Source organism: Fonsecaea monophora, assembly GCF_001642475.1.
Source record: "Fonsecaea monophora strain CBS 269.37 chromosome Unknown Scaff63, whole genome shotgun sequence".
In the NCBI taxonomy this organism is placed as follows: domain Eukaryota; kingdom Fungi; phylum Ascomycota; class Eurotiomycetes; order Chaetothyriales; family Herpotrichiellaceae; genus Fonsecaea; species Fonsecaea monophora.
The window spans coordinates 83,515-101,508 of NW_019173994.1; the positions used below are offsets into that span (position 1 = coordinate 83,515).

Consider the following 17,994-nt stretch of genomic DNA (forward strand, 5'->3'; position numbering starts at 1 on the left):
AGCAAAGAACAAGAGATGCACAGACAGACCGACCGACCGACCGATCGACCCGACCGTTTTTGAGGCTCGTGGGCGGGCACAAAAAAGGGTGACCTTGAAAGGATCTGGGCGATTGTCGATGAGGTGCATGCCCATCTAAATCATCTTTTCCTCTTTTTCTTTTAACAAATTCCGTCCCTCCCCTTCTTCCTCCCTCTTGTCCCCCCGTTTTATGTGACCTTTCTTTCCACCCCGCTTTTTCCGACGACCGCGAAAACTGACGATAATTGTAATCTTCGTATTCACGACCGGAAGAAAAAAAAGTGGGTCGCTTGGTTCATTCGTTGTGTTCGTCCGTCCTGGGCTTCTTCCTTTTCTTCGGGAAGGGAAGCGAGTACTCTGTTGACTGTTGGTTTCGATCTGGCAAAGCCCACCCAAAAATAAGAAGATACGAAAGGTACTGAGTACAGTACAAAACCCTCGTACGACACGCTCCGGGCGCCCGCACCTCCCTCTCCCCCTCCCCGCACCCATTTCACGCCCGATTAGGCTTATCGATAGCGTGACTTCCAGCGCCGGCAACCTCCCCATTGCCAATGCCCATGCCGACATCATGATTCTGGTAAGTCCACACCACGCCACCCAATTAATCACCCACCATCGTGGAAGAGGCCGGCTTCTGCGTGTGATGCCATGCTCACTCAAAGGCAGGACTGTCCGCCGCCAGTGTGTCAAGTTTCCCTCCATGTCCACGATCCAGCCTCGATGCGGTTGTAACTCGATTCCGGGCACACCTGTTCAGCTCGTAGCATCAGGACTGACCAGTCCCAAAACCTCGCCCAACAAGCCAGACAAAGAGGTTCCGGGGTTGTTTCGCAGCCTTATGTATTCCAGAAACACGGGCACCAGATCCGCCACCGCGGTGCAGGTCATTCAGGATGACGACGCTGCATCCATGGCATCCACAGCCGCCACCACGACCACCACAGATGCAGTACCACCCTTGACCAGTGAGACTTCGACCGACTCATCTGGGGCGTCTTCGGCAGACACAGATATGGCCAGTAGCATACTCGGAGATGGATACATGCTGGAATCACAAGATGGTGTGTTGACGGTGCCGTTCCGATATCACGAGGACGCCGATCTGCTCTGTCCGTTCCAGATCCTGGACTGCGATCAGGTGTTTGCAGACATCATCCACTTCAAGATGCATGTGTTTTCGCACTTCCGCGGACATGAATTGCCGACCTTTGCCACCTGTTTCCTGTGCGACAACAAGTACGTCTCGCGGCCCGAGGACGATCCGGCGTTGGCGTGGAACACCATGCTGTCCCATATGGTGCACGACCACTTTCGGCAGGGCCAACAGCTGGCGACGGTGAGGACCGACTTTGGCCTGATGAAGTGGATGTACAACCGAAGGATCATCAATGACCAACAGTTCAAGAGAACCCAGTTACTCCCTTACCAGACCATCCTCCCTGGCGCTGCCGGCACGTCGAGACGACAAGTTGTCCATATGGCAGAGTTACCGCATGCCCCCTCAGCATCGCCACCAGCAGCTGTCAGAGCTCACCTCGCCTTGTCAATGGGGTACCAGAACGAGCCCTATACGATGAATGCTGGACGGAGGCAAGAAAGACGTCGACTTGATGCCACTCGAACCATGGTCCGAGCACACAGTTATATGTGACGCTTCACACCCTTGCCGAAGTTGCGCAGGTGAACGAAGTTGCCAAAAAAAAAAAGAAAAAGAAACGAGCAACGATTCTGAGCAACAAGAGAGCTCATTTCAAGCTGGAAAAGGCGGCCTAGGCACGGCTGTGGCTGTGGCTGGGCTGGGCTTGCCTACCCACGCATCGCATTGGATCCTGTCGGGTACTGTTTTCTTTCAAGCTCCGGCGAAGGCGTTTGGTTGCATTTTCAGTGACTCGGGATTTCCTCCATATTCGAGCGAGGACATATTCAGATGGGTTTTTTTTCTCTCGAGGAGCAGATGAACAACCGAGTTTTGGAGCTAGGAAAAGGGGGCTTTTTCTTTTTCTTCCTCTTCTTCCTAGTGGGACGTTACTCACCGATTTACCATCTCCCTCTTCACTTCTTCCCCTCGCCAGCGAGTTTCATTTTGGGGATGCGGTTTTTCTTTTTGCAATAGTAATGGATGGCATGTTAAATAATCATGGGCAGGAGCCGCTTTGCTCACCGTCACGATGAATAGAGCCCCGCGGAAAGGTCTCTTCGTTGGTTACGGGATGACTTTGAGTGAGTGATTCAGTGAGGAAGAGCATCTCGTGTAATCTTTGCGGTGGGCTTTGGGTACCTTGTGCTTTCGAACCAAGTGGAAGGGAGGGAGGGAGGGAGGTGTGTTCTTGGCGACTCTCCCTTTTGTCGTTGTCCTGGTCGCTGTAACTCGAAATGGAAAACCACATTTCTTTTTGAAAACACCCAAAAGACTTGCGCGAGACGAGTAGGTAGATGGTTCAACCATAAGTCATGCATGCCGATGTACAAGGTACTTCTCTCTGCAGTGGTAAGGCTGCAGATGGGGAAAAAAGGACACAAATATAAAACGTGGTGGTGAAGGCGGCCGCGCCCCCCCTTCCAAGACTTGGTGGGATTGGTGTCTTGCGTCAATAATGGGAGGAATTATTAGTAACGGGCGGCCAGCATGTGGCGCAGCGGGCGTTTCAAGGCGTTCCGTCACCATGACCCATCAAGGGAGGATCTGATCTGCTGGATTTGTTTCCGGGCGGGCAGGGAGACGAAACGAACCAAAAACAGATGGCTAGGACAGGAGGTCCTTCCCTTCCAAGCACCAGAATAAACGGGCCTGATGTATCTAGAGATCTCAGAAGTACTCGGTTCCTGGGGATAAAAGAGAAAAGACGAATGAATCAGGGAAACAAGATGCTTTTGGAGAGCAGAGACAAAGATGACAGGGTGACAACCCCCTGATCAGCGCCCTGACTTGGTCTAGAACAACGCGTGTTGTAACGGCCAATCACTCTCTCAAGAGATGCTCGCGTGGTCCCATGGTCATGTTCGAGGTCATGCGCCTCCAATCCTTGTCGAGACATGCCTCGCAATCCTCTCTCATCACATACTGGTGTTGAAGGCTCTGTCGCTCTATTTTGGGCCTACGGACGAGGTTGACCCTGCCTGATATGATCTTCGGAATAAGTATTCAACCGTTTCCTAATGCCGGTGATACGTCGAATAGTCTGTCTACATTTGGATCGCATACAAGTACATGGAAGAAGCGTGGCGGCGCAAAGCCGACTGGATGGGGCTGTTAACTCCACCGAACGCGAAACCCACAGTGCCCAGGCAGTGATTGTGTACCGTTTCGGTATATCAGTGGTGAGACCAAAGGCTTCTCCTGCGAAAACAACCGTTAGTCGTGTTCGTTGCATCCCCTTGAACAATTGACACAGGAACGACACTGCGATCAGACAGCAGTTGGTACAATTTATGCTTCCACAACGAGTTTCAGAACAGGTCTGTGTGAAATTGTGCTTCATCAGGCAGATATGGAACGGGCATGTCACAACAGAATGGGGGTGGCTTACCTCCACTTCTCAACAGTCTTCAATTGCAACTTCTCTCAAGTGGTCAAAGATCGGAAGGGGCGCATGCTAACCCCATTTCCTTCGCACTTTGGCAGGCGTGTCTCTTCAAGTTGGGGTTCATGTGATAGAGCCGCGGCCACCTGAAGGTCGCTTGAAGAAGCCATCCAGAGTCTGTTGCTTTGCATCATAGGGAGACGATCCCAGCCCGCCTCTTGTACGCTTCAGATCTTGGAGGTGATCTTTACTGTTAATGCCGTGAATGGTCATGGAACATCCCTTGAGCGGGTATGAAGGGATGTCCGTCGATGCCAAAGGCTGTGCCATCTGAGATTGATGGGCAAGTTCGGACGAGGGTCTCTCGATTGTAAGTTCCAAAAATCCGGTGTTGGTCCACGATGGCAGGTGTTCCAAGGAGCGGACACCCCAAGCCTCGACCTTCGGCGCTAGCGCAACAGTGTTGCTGTTAAATTTTCTCAGCAGTGTCCGCCACAGCACAGATAGAAAGAGGCCATGAGAAACGACCGCAACGCATTCCTGCGTTGCCGTTGTGGCATCCAATGCACCACGGGCAAAGTGTGGGAGGATGAAGTCGTCCAGAAACGATTCCGCCCTTCTCACCATAGTCTCGGTCGTCTCTTGAGGGCGAAAAGATTCATGTTGGGGGTAAAGTACCCCGGGGTCGAGATGCTGCAGCACTCTCCTCGAGTTCCATGGAACGAGCTCCAATGAGCCAAAGTCCTGCTCACGAAGCAGTTCGAGTTTCACGACTTTGGGGACAACTTCGGCGGAGAGCTTTGCGGCTTGGTTTCTGTGAAGCTCTTCAGCGGTCATGAAAGCTCGTTGAAGATCCGAGGCGTAGATTTTGGTAAACCTCAAGTTACGGTGAGTGGTGAGATAATGACCCAGTCGTTGGGTCTGCAGGACACCATGGTTGGTCAACCTGGAGTCAGAGACCCCTGCAAGAAGCCCAGCAACATTATGCTCTGTCTCTCCATGTCGGATGAAAAATAGATGCATGGGAGTAAAGCCGTAAAGCCAACGGATAGGTTGATGGCTTTGAGAACGACAGGAAAAGACAACAAAAAACCTAAGCCCAAACTTGCTCCGCAGATCAGCAGATGGTAAAGGGAAAGTCTGCCGGAATCGAATTTCTGCTTCGCGGCTTGCGAGTTTAGGCGACTTCCTCTTCTCTGCAATATTGCATTTTGATAACCAGTTCTCTTATCTACATCTCTATTTCCGTCACAATGGACAGGTTGGTCTCTTGTTGCAATCGTCTTCGCGTGGACTCGCTGACGTCGTCTTAGCCTCACTCCCGCCGAACAGAGGGAGCTCAATGCTCGTATGGAGGCAAAGCAGCTGAAAGAATTCATGAAGGTAAGGATTATTACAGCCCATGCTATGACACAGATTTTCCCTTTTGACGGTTGATCTGACCTGACCTGGGCTCCATGCTAGACCTATTCCAACCTCGTCCAACGGTGTTTTGACGATTGTGTCAACGATTTCACAACAAAGTCATTGATCTCGAGAGAAGAAGGCTGTGTGATGCGCTGCGTGGATAAATTCCTGAAAGGTTCGGAGAGATTAGGGGCCAGGTTTCAAGAGCAGAATGCTGCCATGATGCAATCCGGACAGCTGCCAGGCCGATAAACGTCAACCCACCAGCCATATTGGATTTACAGAGACACATTTGTACGATATGGGAAGGGTGTGTGCGGACTATTGGCACGACAACTGATTTGGACGTGTCGGCCTGGTATGGAATGCGGTCATGTTTGGAAAACGCGGTGACATCCTCAATCTGTTGAAGAGAAACTTGGGCGATCGGAGGGACGTAGGGCAATGGCTCCAACACACAACGTCTCTTTCCTCCCTTTCTCAAGAAAATGCAAGTTTCGATCCAGGATCAAAGGCATGTCATAATGTTGGTGCAAGTGAAGTCATTGGGGATTCCAGGGCAGAGTGTTAGCATGGACGAGTACGCAAGAAAAAGGGGCTATACGGTTGATTGAGGTCCACCAAAGCGTGCCAAAAAAATAGTGAGACTGCTCAATGAGGATGAAGTATTCGCCGATCCATTGCGGTTGCTGTACTGTTAGAAAAACCCAAGAGACTCTTGTCTGAAGATCATCTCAGTCACAAATTGACAAGACTCTTATTCGCAGCAGGTGAATATCCGTGACGTTGATCTTCTACGTCAGCGCCTCCCTAGGAGCAGCTGGGTCAAATACCGCCGGTACAGAATTGTGGGATTAAACTGTGTTGCCACCAGCAGGTACCGGGCTTCTGTTCAGCTTGACCAGAGTCCTGCGACGGTTCATCAGATCTGCTGCACTGCAGGCCAATGGGGAAATGTAGAGGTCAGAGCGCCACAGTGAGGCGCAGGTGGTGTTGGGTGACAGAGTAATTCGATACGATGGCGCATTTGTACCTCGTACAGGTGTACAGGTGCACAGGTGCGCAGGCACGTAGGTACGAGTCTTTGGGGCTCGAGGGTTGGTTGGCGGTGAAGCCATACGAGCCGTAAGCGGTTCTCAGACAAATTTCAGGGCCTGTCCACCGCCCACGGCACTCCCCCTTTAACGAGCTTCCACTACAGCCGCTATTCGGAGGCTAGGGGCGTCGCCCATCAAACCCTTTTGCCCTTATGACTATGGTGGAAACGAACCCAAGCTCTTTCAGCTCCTTCCAGGCCTCACCTCCCTGGACTGGGGGTTCCCTCTTGTCGCTGCTGGGTGTCAGTCAAGAGCCAAGTGTTCCCGGTTAGGCGAGCTGCTAATTGGGGCTCCGTCCTCTTCCCGCCCTGCTCCCGCCCTGGACGAACGAGGATCTATATCCCTACCAAGGAGGAATTATTTTATGGAGGCACGGGTAAGCCTTGCTGCTTTGTCGGTTCCACTCTCGCGAACTTCAACTCTATCCTGTCTTATTATTTCAGCTCGACTCAATTTTTTTCTCCTGGTCCCTCGGTGTACTCTCTACCTTCATTCGCCTGTTAGGGAGTGTATTCTTTTTGACGGATCTCGACTTCTCTGCCTTTTCCCATGCTATCTGTCGCCTGCTTCCTGCGCGTCTCTTAACTGTAGCTTAATCGCATCCCCCCCGCTCTCATCGTCGTGTCTGAGACACCTCGAACCGCCACCTCCACCAAATAGCGCTGCCTCACATCTTTGCTTCAGCCATTTACTGCGTTGGAAGCGTGTTCTCGACATTCCTTTTTCCACCCTCATTCATCATTGCCCTTGGGCTGGATCCAATCGGCTCCTCCACACGCTGTAAACCCAATGATCTGTTAGATCTGTCTGTGCGACCGTCTCAGTCTCCTTCCACCACTGACCTTTGTTCGCTTCGAACCATCAATTCGTCACCACCAGGGCACTTTGTCCTACGCAGCCTCCGAAGCCCGGGCTTTACAAAAAGCTGCGAAGCTACCATGGCCAGCAACATCATCGGCAACAGGAATAGCACCCCGGAGGCGTCCAAAACCTCTCTTCGGCCCCCCAGCTCCAGGACTATCGGCACATCCGGTACCCATACTCAAGCCGTCCGAACTTCAGCTGACATGTCTTTCGCCTCTCCTCTCTCGTCACGTTCCATACGCCCAGCCTCTGAAGTCTTATACAACCAACAATCTCAACAAGGCAGCATGGACGATTCAAGCAAGTTGGGAGAGCAGTGGATTCAGGATATTGAACAATATGAAACAATGTTGGAAGAGATGGCTGCGGCGACACTGGATCAGGACTTCAAAGACGAGTTGAGCGCGATCGAACAATGGTTTCAAGTCCTGAGCGAGGCGGAGCGCACTGCTGCCACATACGCCCTCATCCAGCAGACCACGCAAATGCAGCAACGATTCTTTGCTCAGGTTCTGAACCAGATGTCCAAAAGCCATCCGATTTCGGGCGTCCTCTCCCCAGCCAATTTTGGGGAAAAGGACGCAATGTCCAACCGGCTGAGCGACGCCATGTCCAAGTTGAATGTGGACGATCGGAGGACTTCTCTGACTCGACCACCAGTCTCCCCAGCCGGCAACAAGCGCAATTCGGGCTTGGATCAATCCACCATACATGCAATGTTTCCGGACGCTGTCGCCGCAATTCAGCAGCAAAAGGCCGAATACGCGCAACAAACAGGCAACCCGCCCCCTTCCAACAGAAACAGTACGGTTGTAGGAGACCGCAGTTCCCTAGTGGCGCCCACTATAGCTGCTCCGAGAGAGTCCAAGGCAGATGCCATGAGCTGGCGGCAGGGCGGTGGAGATACTCAACAGCCTCCGATATCGAGACCCAAGTCATCATCCGGCCAACAGGGGCAGCATCAGCCAATGGGCCAATTTAGTCAACCTGCATCATCTGGTGGCCTTCGTTCTCCGCGTCCTCTGGGCGGCTCGGGCGGTAATATTCAGAGCACTACATTGACCGCTCCGGACCCGGCATCCAGCGATATGCCCCTTCTGTCTCCTTACAACGTGGGCAACCAGAGTTGGGCTTCGATGACCAATACCCCCATGGTCCCGAACTTCAGCCAAGCTCAATCCCATACCGAAATGGTGGCCAACGCTACCGCCATGAAACTCGCCGCCTTGTCCACGGTCAACAACAGGATTGCCCTGGACGACGTCAAGAAATTTCGTCGTGCTCGGTCTAACGAACCTCAGCCACCAACGCAACCACCGCTGACCCCCGGGCTTGCAGCTTCTGGCATCCCGGGAATCAATACTATCATGGTAAATGATCACGGCCAAATCCTCAATGCTCAACAAGTTGCCGCCATTCAAGCGCAGCAGATCGCCGCTGCACAAGGACGCCGATCTCGACCTAATTCTCCTGGACTTCCATTACAGACGCCTCTCGGTCAAACCGCGTTTGCGTCTCCTCAACACAACGGATTCTTGGCTGCATATGATGGCGCACCCATCATGATCGGTGCAGGTATGCCGGGGCTAGTCCCGCAAACAGGCATATTTGGTGGGGGCGGCGAAGGGTATCTCTCCGATCACTCGGACATCACCCGGGGCAGGTCGCCCAGAGGACGCCGTGGGAGCTCCAAACCTCCTGAGGATCCCACTGACCCCAATCTGCTGAAAGATATCCCGACATGGCTCCGATCGTTGAGGTTACACAAATACACTGACAACCTGAAGGACCTGAAATGGGAGGAATTAATACAGCTTGATGATAAGGGCTTGGAAGCACGTGGTGTGAATGCTCTGGGAGCGAGGAACAAGATGCTCAAGGTGAGTGATGGACTTGTCAAATATGGGCGATGACCACTAATTTCATTGTAGGTGTTTGAGCAAGTCAGAGAAGCCCAAGCGGAAGGGAAGCTGTAGAATGGCAGTTTCCGTGGTGGCCACACAGGTCATCATCTGCTATCCGCTCGACGTGCGGCTTTGTTTTTCTGAACTTTGCAAACATTGGAGACATGGGCGCTGTGCTTGACTGGCGAGGGACTGTTCCGGGGCGACGAGGGAATACTGGAGCTTGTTTCATGCTCTGAAACCCCCGATCGTCGGCCTACTTCTGCGACGGATTGGCATTTTGACAGGATCAGAATCTCGAGTGCGCGGCTGCTGGTGTAGTCGCCACCACCAAAAGGCCGGCCGAACGAATTTCGTCCACCTCGTTTGGTCGGACCAGGCAGGACCCTAGTAATTTCCAGTTCTTTTCGACCAAGACTGACCATGGATGGCGTGATGACTCGACGTCTTTTCTATATAGCGTGACGAGATAACCCATACCACCTACGAATCTTCTATGTAGAACATGCAAACAACTGGGCCCAGAAGAAGCGATTGTACACGCTTGATGTTCTCGTGGCTTTGCAAGAGTCAGGGGACTCATCTCGGCGTGAGTACTCTGTAGTTTTCTTGTGAGATGAGTAGAAGGGGAGGGTTCATTTCTGCGCTGCTCCTCTGCTTGATGTTCTTTGGGCCATGAGTTCCGTCTCCGTTGGCTACGCTCAGAAAGAGACACAGAGAGAGAATCTTGCTACGTATGCACTCACTCGATCGTTCGATAATCACCATAGATGTATAGACACTTTATACCTCACATCTCGTCGCGGTAGTAGTGGACAACTTTCGACATGGAATAGGTGGTATGTAGTGGGATGGTGATGGACTGCAGTGGATGAGATGAGATGGGATGCAAGGGAATGAGCCGAGACCCACTCTGCACTGAACTGAGCCCTCCAAGCCGCGTTGGTGTGTATCTTTGATAGCGACTGAAAATCCACTGCACGTCAAGGTCGTCCAACAGCCTCGTTTGCAGAGTTTCCAACGTCAACTTCTACACCCATCACCTCCTCCATACTACGTACCGAACCTAGTCAACGAGCACGAGCCCTAGAAACTCTTCCTAAAAGCTTCGCCCTTGGTTAGAGAGCGCAAGTGTCATACATACAATTCAAGAGTCGAGAGTCGAGCGCATCTCAATCGCTCAATCGCACACCATGGCGCCATCACCGCAAGAACTTTCCATGTTCCTGGACCCTTTGGTCCCAGAGTCACTTACACACAATACGCGGGTACGTCTGTTATCTCTTCTTCTCATTTCCTCTTTCTTCCTATACTCCCCTCCCTCGCTCCCCCCGAAAAGGACCACGCACAGTATTGACCGACTAACATCCTTCTCATCCCGCCAAAAAAAACCAGACCCTCTCCAACATCCGCTCCATTGCAGGCCTCCTCCTCGGCATCGCCGCCGGCATCCTGGGCCTCGAGTCTCTGACCGGCTTCGGCTTCTACCTCGCGTGCAACACCCTGATCTCGGCGCTCTTCTACTTCCTCCTCGCGGGCGCTGCGCCGCAAAAGTACTTTGCCGGCACGGCCGGGTCGAGGGGCCTGAATGACTCTCCCAAAGGCGGGAGGAACGAGGGGTCGGGAGCGTGGCGCGAGATCTGGTTCGGGGGAGGACTGTTCACGGAGGCTCTGAGTGGGTTCGTGTTGGGTTGGGCGGGCGTAGGGGGTGTGATTCGATGATTCAGGTAAAATCAGATCAAATAAATAAAAATGAAGTGGAATGGAATGGTATTCCGACTGCGGAGGAAAAGAATGGAATTGAATTCATTACACACGCACACAGACGCGGCGCAGAGTTGCAACAGATTCGGACGCTGGAACACCCACGGAAAATGTACAAGCAACCAATCTTCACATGGCGTGGCTCATGCAGGAAACTCCATGTCCTCTTGCCCAACTCACTTGTCGCCAACCAGCGGCAACACCACCACCACCACCACCACCAACGCCCTGGCAGAACCGGAAGGGCAGAAACCTGGTAAGAGCGGACCTTTCTGACATCTCCCACTGTATTCTGCGTTCCACTGTCTTTCCACTGTCTTCGTCATCTCTGCCCTGTGTCTTCTCCTCTCTTCTCTTCGATCTCCGATCCGGACACTGTGCACAGTATACTGTTGAACGGTCCACGGTACACACGGTGTTTGTAGGTTGGGTGAGGTGGGTTGTGCAGTGGCCCTCTATACGACTACACCTACGTTCTTACTACACGCACATCCCGAGTATGGATGAGCTTGACGACGTACCTCTCTCTTACTGAGTACCTCTTACCGGATCGCCCAATCGCTAAATAAGCCTTCTCGGTATGTGAGTGTGCGTATAGAAAGGATAGTGGCGCCCTTTGAATTTTATTACCCAAGCAATTAATCCCAAAAGGCGAAAATCATATTCTACACACTGTAGAATATGATTAGGAATGAATGAAGCTTCCTTTATCGGCAGCCTTGTTGCACTTGCAATGCATGATACCATTCATAATCAAGTAATAGTGAATGTTTCACATACAAAACAGTCAAATTAATAAGGAATGCCCTTGACGAGTCCGGTGATCCTCTGCAAAGGCCAAACAAATCAAAACAAACCCACGCCCGTCTCGATCTCAGTTTCGGTCTCAATTTGCTCAACGCATGCATGGCAAATCTTCAAAGCATCAAACAAACGAAGCAATCCACGCCCAGCCAATTAGTCCCCCCCAGGAAACCCGGACAATAATCCGTGTTTCCACCCATACCTCCCCAATCCCGAACATCATATCGAGCCGAACGAACAGTCGAAGTACCTGTCCTCGTGCCCTCGAAAACCCGTGTTGCCATAATCCGCCCTCCGATGGCTGCTGCACAAAATCCCCCTTTCCATCCACTCGGTCACGATTCGTGAATGAAGTATCTGCAAGGCTCATTGATTGCACCAGCTCGAGGCTGAGCTCACAACATCTGCCGTCTCGCCAGGTTCGTTCGTCTGAGACTTCTCGTGTTGAAGAGAATTGCCTAGGACCTCGCACTAAAACCTCCCCCGACGTAGGATTCGTCCAGTCAATGATCGCCGCGGTTCCAGCCGAGTATTCTCCTTCTCCGTTTTCTCATCTTTGCCGTCTTTGTCGTCCTTTTCTTTGTCGTCACTCTCGTTATTCGCAGGCCTACCGGTGTCCCCCTCAGTATCCACCGACTTCCTCGCAGCACTAGAGCGTCGACTGGGTCGGCGTGCGCTGCCAGGTGTGGTCGCGGTCAGAGACCTTGTCGTAATGGTGGGAGATTGGATAGTGGATCGCCGGATAGTCACTGTGCTAGCATCCTTGGAGGCACCCCCATCTATCTCAATGATATCGGATTGTTCTGCCGCCGAATCTGGTGCGTGTGCCACCTTTTCAGGTGCGCCATTCTTCTCGACATTGTTGGTACCATTTACCCGAATCTCATTTGCCTTCGCCTGATCGTCCTCGGCAGTTCCTGTCATCTGAACATCTTGGTCCTTGTCTTTCCGGTTTGACGGCTCTTGGCCCGTAAGCTGCGCCTCCTGTTTATCATCTTCTCTCTTAACTTGATTTGACTGGGCTTGAGGCGAGGAAGCTGGAGGTTCAGGTCCAACTAGTGCATTCGAGGGTTGCTGGTGAGGAGAAGTAGTCCCAGTTCCCACGATTGTGATGGTGTCTCTGGACTGAGGTCGTGAAGTGGCAACGTGGATGGTAGATGTAGGCGTCGGTAGAGCCGCTCCAGAAGGTGTCGATTGAGCATTGGTGGAGTCCTCGTTGCTTGGAGCGTCGATCGAACTAAAATCCCCTTGAAGACGTTTGGGTTCCGGTTCGACAGTTGCCGGTGCCGACGGCGCATTTACGCCCATCCAACCAGATCGGGCAGCCGTATGCGTTGTAGCAGGAGAGCTAGTAGCCGTTTGCGGGGTGGATTGTCCCCCGTTCTCGTTGCCCGCGGCACGATTTTGAGAGCCGTTTGTCGTGGCTGTGTCTGGACTTCTTTTGAGACCCTCTGACATGGTGGGACTATCGTCGGTGGCAGCCGGGCTAGGTCTGTAGCCGGCCGGTCTCGCCTCAGGGTCGACACTGAAAGACCCCGGGGTACCAACTCTCCCAAAACTCTGGACCTTTGTCTTAAGCTTCATCTTCAAGTTCTTTGGATCTGCCATTGTTCCTGCAGTGCCTCGGCCGTGGCGGAATTCAAACTCCTCGACCTCTTTAACTGGGACGCCGTATCTCTCCAACGCCTTGTCAAGACTACCAATGGTGCCTTTCGGTTGATCGTGGTTCTTAACAATGTGACATTGCAGACCATGCACAGTGCGCCAATCAATACGGGAACACCCATCGTGATTGCAGCGAAGGTACATCTCAACTGCTGGTCCCGTCGGATGCTCTGCTGTGCCTCCCGGCCCATACGACGTCCAGACGCCACGGTTCAAGGTGTCGACTCTTTCGCAGTGGTGGTGTCGGTTGGCAAATGCCTCGGACATTTGGTACGGATGAGTTGTTGAGGGTGTACGTTTGCTGGCACTCCCGGTTTGCGGCGTCGAGTTGGAGGTGTTCGGAGCACCAGGATAAGAATGGAAATGATTCGATTCGACTCCATTGTTGGCTGGATGATTGGGAGTCCTGTTTGGATCTGAATCATTCAAGGGTCTCGACAAGGGAACATGAGGCGCGGGTGGAGTTGCGGCCGTCCTTGCATTGATAGTGGCAAATCCCGATGCTGGTGGCGGGTTGATGGAAGCGAATCCAGAAGACGTGGTCGGTGGTGGTGGGCGGGTGTCATAGATCTGTCTCGGTGGATTGGGGTTTGTTGCTGGTGTCACAGGTGACTGGGTGCTGGGAATAGGTCGCTGCAGAGGGGAAGCCGACCGTCCTACATGGTTCAGTTGCGGCCGTTCAGCAGGGGGTGGAGGGCCATGACCTGACCCGTTGGTCGTCATGGGTGGGGGTCCATTGGTTGGAGTAGTCGAGTACGATGAATGATGGTACGGACGTGAGTAGGCTGAACTCGAGTCGCGGTAGAAGGAGTAGGAGGGAGCGGGCAGAGTGCTCTTTGCTGGTGGTGCTAGGTTCGGTTGCGGCGCTGGTCTCGACTGAACTGGATTAATGGCATCAGGCTGGCCTGGAGGACCAACCTGGTGACGCTTGGGAGGCGGGGGAAGGGTCGAGAGCGCGGGACCTGGCGGCGACATAGACGATGAGGATATGCTGCGGCCTCCTGGTACTGGTGAGTCGTCGGGTGGTAGTCCACGTTTGAGTCGTTTCAGCCGGCGTCGGAGATTCTGGAGACCCATTAGCCCTATCGACTCCACGCCCGCCCACCCAATCAGAACTTACATTCTCTTCATCCTCCAGCTCATGATCAAACTGGACGAAAGCGGCATCCTCTCTCCTTCGGCGTGCCTCAATTCTGGCATCCCTGCGTTGACGAGCTTCCATAATGAGAGCCCATTTCTTGTCCTGAAATTCTCGTCTGCGACGAATTTTGTCGTCTTTTCGAGCGCGCTTGGCCCTGAGCAAATCATATTTCTTGACATTGTGGTCCTCGACGCGCTGGAGTTCATCGAGACGTGCTTGAACGGCATCGGAAGATTCCAAGGCGTGTTTTGATGCTGGCGGCGGCAAAGGAATCGGCGCGGTCAACGGGCCGGCGAATCGATATTCATCGCCTCCGCCAACAGAGACATCGCTGTCGGAAGATTCGGGATCCATCGGGTCATGCACAGTCGGTGAGCGCTGAGGGGGTTGGGGGAAATTTCGAGGATGTTGCTGATATGGTGACTCCCACGATGAGCGCGAACGCTAGAAGCCCAAGTATTAGCGACCAAAATTGTTGATGGAAATGGGGTCGGTTTGCGGTTGACAAATCAGGAAATGAGAGGGGGAGGGAATGGATGGGTGAAGTGAGTGAGTGAGTTCTCAGCACCAAAGGGTCACGTCTGAAAAATATCGGGTGAGAAAGAGAAGCCACCATTTCCCCCAATCAAGTCACATCTCGTATGTGAAGTTTTTGGTTTTTCCCACACCAGGTCTTCGACTCGATGAGTAGTGCGTGGTGGATAAGATGCGAACAGGTCAGGAGTATCCGGAAAGGGTTAAGGAACGGATGCCCTTGGTGGTGCCAACGATGGGTAAAGAAACGCTAAGCAGAGACAGGAAAGACGCCAGTCCGGGTGATGCAGTTGAATAGCACCAAATAGGATTTGAAGGTGGTTTGTGAAAAGATGGCGATTGGTGAGAGGCGAGAAAGAGGAGTCGAAGCGGAGTGGGATGAGTAGGAGACCAAAAAAGGCCGCGCAGGTATTGAAGCCAGACGCCAAGAGAAACGAGGAGCACAGTTTGGAGTTTGATGGTGGAGGCAGTGCTTGACAATTCTCGTTGGAGGAGGGAGGAGAGGGGGGTTGCCCAATAGCCTAGCCAGCCTCGGAGGCTAGCAGCCTAGGAGCCTGCAAAGCCCCAAAGAGCCTAAGGGCTTAAGGGCTACAAGTACTCGGACAGGTTCAGCGCGGTCGCCTGCAGAACCCGCCGAGCCAACCCTTGTATTCGAAGCCCCGGTGACTGCATCCCCTCCCGCCTTTGACACGCGGACAAGCGAGCATAAGTGGCCACCGGCCAGAATATCGTCACTGGGTTCAGGTATCGCTCCATCGTGCATTTTTCTCTGGATCCGGTGGCGGTATTTTCCCTCTCCTTGGAGTTTCTTTTCCGGTCGTTTGACAGGAGACAGGAAGAAGTTTGACAGCCGATAATTGACAGTGGTTCAGGGTGGCCTGGTTTGAGATGGATAGGTGGCGTTGACAGACGCAACAAGAGCACAACGCAGTATTTCATTGCTTTTATTTGTGTTTTCCCTCTTCCCATAAACCAGAGGGATAGTGCAAGTATGTTCCGAGAGCTTGTGCATAAACGAATAGTGCAGGAACAGTGCTGAGAAAATAGAAGATAACAGGATTCTCACATACCTCAGGCCCGGTATCGTGCGAGACGTTACGCGCTGATTCTGATGGATGTCTCGCGAACATACCGACGGTGAACCAACGACTATTTGTAGAGGTGTGCAGACGACTGAAAGAAATATCAAGACAAGTCGAGGAGCAGGAGATACTGAACGCGACTCAGGCTGGGATGCTGACGACCACCAAAAAATTAAATCAAGGTCGGAAGCGGCATTGGCATGTGGACAGTAATTGCGTCGTCGACAAGAATATGGTGATACGATGAGGTTGACAAAAAAATCCAATGGTGTACAACAATAGAAGCTGTCAATAGACAGGAAGCAGTAGAGCGGATTAATTGCGAATAACTTTGCTCTGGAGAGACGGGAAGGTGGGCGGACGGGAGAGGAAAAGGAGAGAAAGGAAGGGGGAAATCGAGTAGTACAAAGGGAGAGTAGAAAAGGGGAGAATTGAGGAAAGCCAGACCAGACAAGAGAGGCCAGAAGAGAAGATAGCGAGACAGACAGACAAGACAGACAAGAGGAAGATGCAGAGTTACGAGAAAAAGGACACTAAATGAACGTAGGATAGGCACAAGAGCAGAACAAGCAGTAAGCTATTGGTCACAATGGGGAAAGCCCAAGGCTAAAACGTTAACAAGAAGCGAGAAAGCATTGTTTAGAGTACGTCGAAGCGACGCGGCCGAATAGTAAAAGTGGATAAATGATTGATAGGATGAGCGGGCATAGGTTGGTAAGTGGTTAGCTACCTACGAGTTAAGTAGGTGTGGGCTGAGCTACGGGCTACAGGCCAGAGGCTACGGCCTACGGGGGTTACGGGCTATGGTTTGACACGAAAACAACTTGGAAAGAAGGGGGGGTGGAAGTAAGGTCAAGGAAGAGGGGGGTGAGGCAGTGTATTATGTGGGTGGATGCACAGGAAAGAATTGAGGGAAGCGGGTTTCTCGCTTGACACTGGAGGGGCTCTTGTTCTGTTTTTTCTTCTTCACCAGGTGCAAGAGATTATATTGGGGGGATTCATGTGGCTGAAAGGATAAAAGAGGGAGTACCTGCTTGGGTATGTTAGTGCTTGGCTAACTAAAAAACTGCGATTGACGAGATTGAGTTGGATCGAAGGGTACCTCGTACATAAGGGCGCCCCGTCATCCTTTCTCAAGCTGGGAGGGGGAGTGGATAATACTCGTACTCAGGTACTGGGATGGGGTTTCATGAATAATAGGGGGGTGGAGGGGGGGCCACAGACTGCCCAAGAGGGATATCTACCTACCTAGAACTAGACTATGAGTGAAGAGAGACGCCTAACCTCGACCCATTCTAAGCTACTCCAGGTAATACCTACACACTCATAGGGGCACTTGGGAGTCCAGGTACGTACCCAGAGACCTAGGGATCCATGCCTAGAACTTTTTTCCAAGGGATCCCCCCTACCCCTGTAATGTGTAATACCTCCCGTACTAGGTAGTCAGGTAGGTATCTAACGACTATAACCCGAATCAGCCTTTGACATAGTATCCATCCTTCATCCTTAGACAGGTACTTGGCAGCGAACTAGTCACTTATCTAGTGTTTACGTGAACTCGCCTCATTACTATTCCTATCACTTTGAAGAGAGAGAGAACATGGAAGTAGCCAGTTCAATGCTTGATACCCATCGCGTATACCACCACACCACCCACCTACGACCTCAAAAGGGACAAGGCAGCTAGGCAGGCTCTGGTGGCACTTGCTCCCTCTGTCATCATCCCCTGGGAATACGACGGGGGCCGCTAATTTCTGTTTTTGTCGCCAGATATAATCTCCCTGTTGCTGATATGGCTGATATGGCTGATGATAATACGCAGGGAATTTGCTATCGGGCAAATCACATCACGGCATTTGTAAGTTGACAAACCCAAACACAGCTAGCCACGCACCACGCAACGCGACCACGCAACCATGTCTACAAGCACACAAGCACCAGTGCACGTACCCGGTCACGGGTGCGCCTACCAGTGACCTTTGTACTACTTCGGACCTCGTACTCTGTTCTCTGTCTCCCCTCTCCACAATTCCTCGTGCGTATGTTTTCGCAACCAATATTATTATTATGTGGGCTCACTGAGGGCTCCTCGCCTCTCCTCGTAACAATATATGGTTCAAGATGCGCCGTATACTCCGTTCCGTGCTCCTTCCTTCCCTTTCCCCACTCTGATCACGTTTCATCTCA

General features: G+C 52.3%; 5 protein-coding genes across 5 annotated transcripts; 3 read left to right on the forward strand and 2 right to left on the reverse strand.

Annotated features, from left to right (window-relative positions):
* Positions 1–724: 724 nt before the first annotated feature.
* On the forward strand, positions 725–1,675 carry AYO21_07817 (hypothetical protein; the record flags this gene model as incomplete). The annotated part of the gene is made up of 1 exon (XM_022657770.1): positions 725–1,675. One exon carries the CDS (start codon positions 725–727, stop codon positions 1,673–1,675), a length of 951 nt encoding a protein of 316 aa, XP_022509919.1.
* A 1,993-nt stretch (positions 1,676–3,668) lies between these two features.
* Positions 3,669–4,568, reverse strand: AYO21_07818 (hypothetical protein; the record flags this gene model as incomplete). The annotated part of the gene is made up of 1 exon (XM_022657771.1): positions 3,669–4,568. One exon carries the CDS (start codon positions 4,566–4,568, stop codon positions 3,669–3,671), a length of 900 nt encoding a protein of 299 aa, XP_022509920.1.
* Positions 4,569–6,987: 2,419 nt separating this feature from the next.
* Positions 6,988–8,889, forward strand: AYO21_07819 (hypothetical protein; the record flags this gene model as incomplete). The annotated part of the gene is made up of 2 exons (XM_022657772.1): positions 6,988–8,793; positions 8,845–8,889. 2 exons carry the CDS (start codon positions 6,988–6,990, stop codon positions 8,887–8,889), a joined length of 1,851 nt encoding a protein of 616 aa, XP_022509921.1.
* A 1,121-nt stretch (positions 8,890–10,010) lies between these two features.
* On the forward strand, positions 10,011–10,539 carry AYO21_07820 (hypothetical protein; the record flags this gene model as incomplete). Its single annotated transcript, XM_022657773.1, has 2 exons — positions 10,011–10,085; positions 10,213–10,539. The coding sequence occupies 2 exons, from the start codon at positions 10,011–10,013 to the stop codon at positions 10,537–10,539; spliced, it is 402 nt and encodes a 133-aa protein (XP_022509922.1).
* Positions 10,540–11,856: 1,317 nt separating this feature from the next.
* AYO21_07821 (hypothetical protein) lies at positions 11,857–14,545 on the reverse strand (the record flags this gene model as incomplete). The annotated part of the gene is made up of 2 exons (XM_022657774.1): positions 11,857–14,115; positions 14,171–14,545. The coding sequence occupies 2 exons, from the start codon at positions 14,543–14,545 to the stop codon at positions 11,857–11,859; spliced, it is 2,634 nt and encodes an 877-aa protein (XP_022509923.1).
* Positions 14,546–17,994: the final 3,449 nt, after the last annotated feature.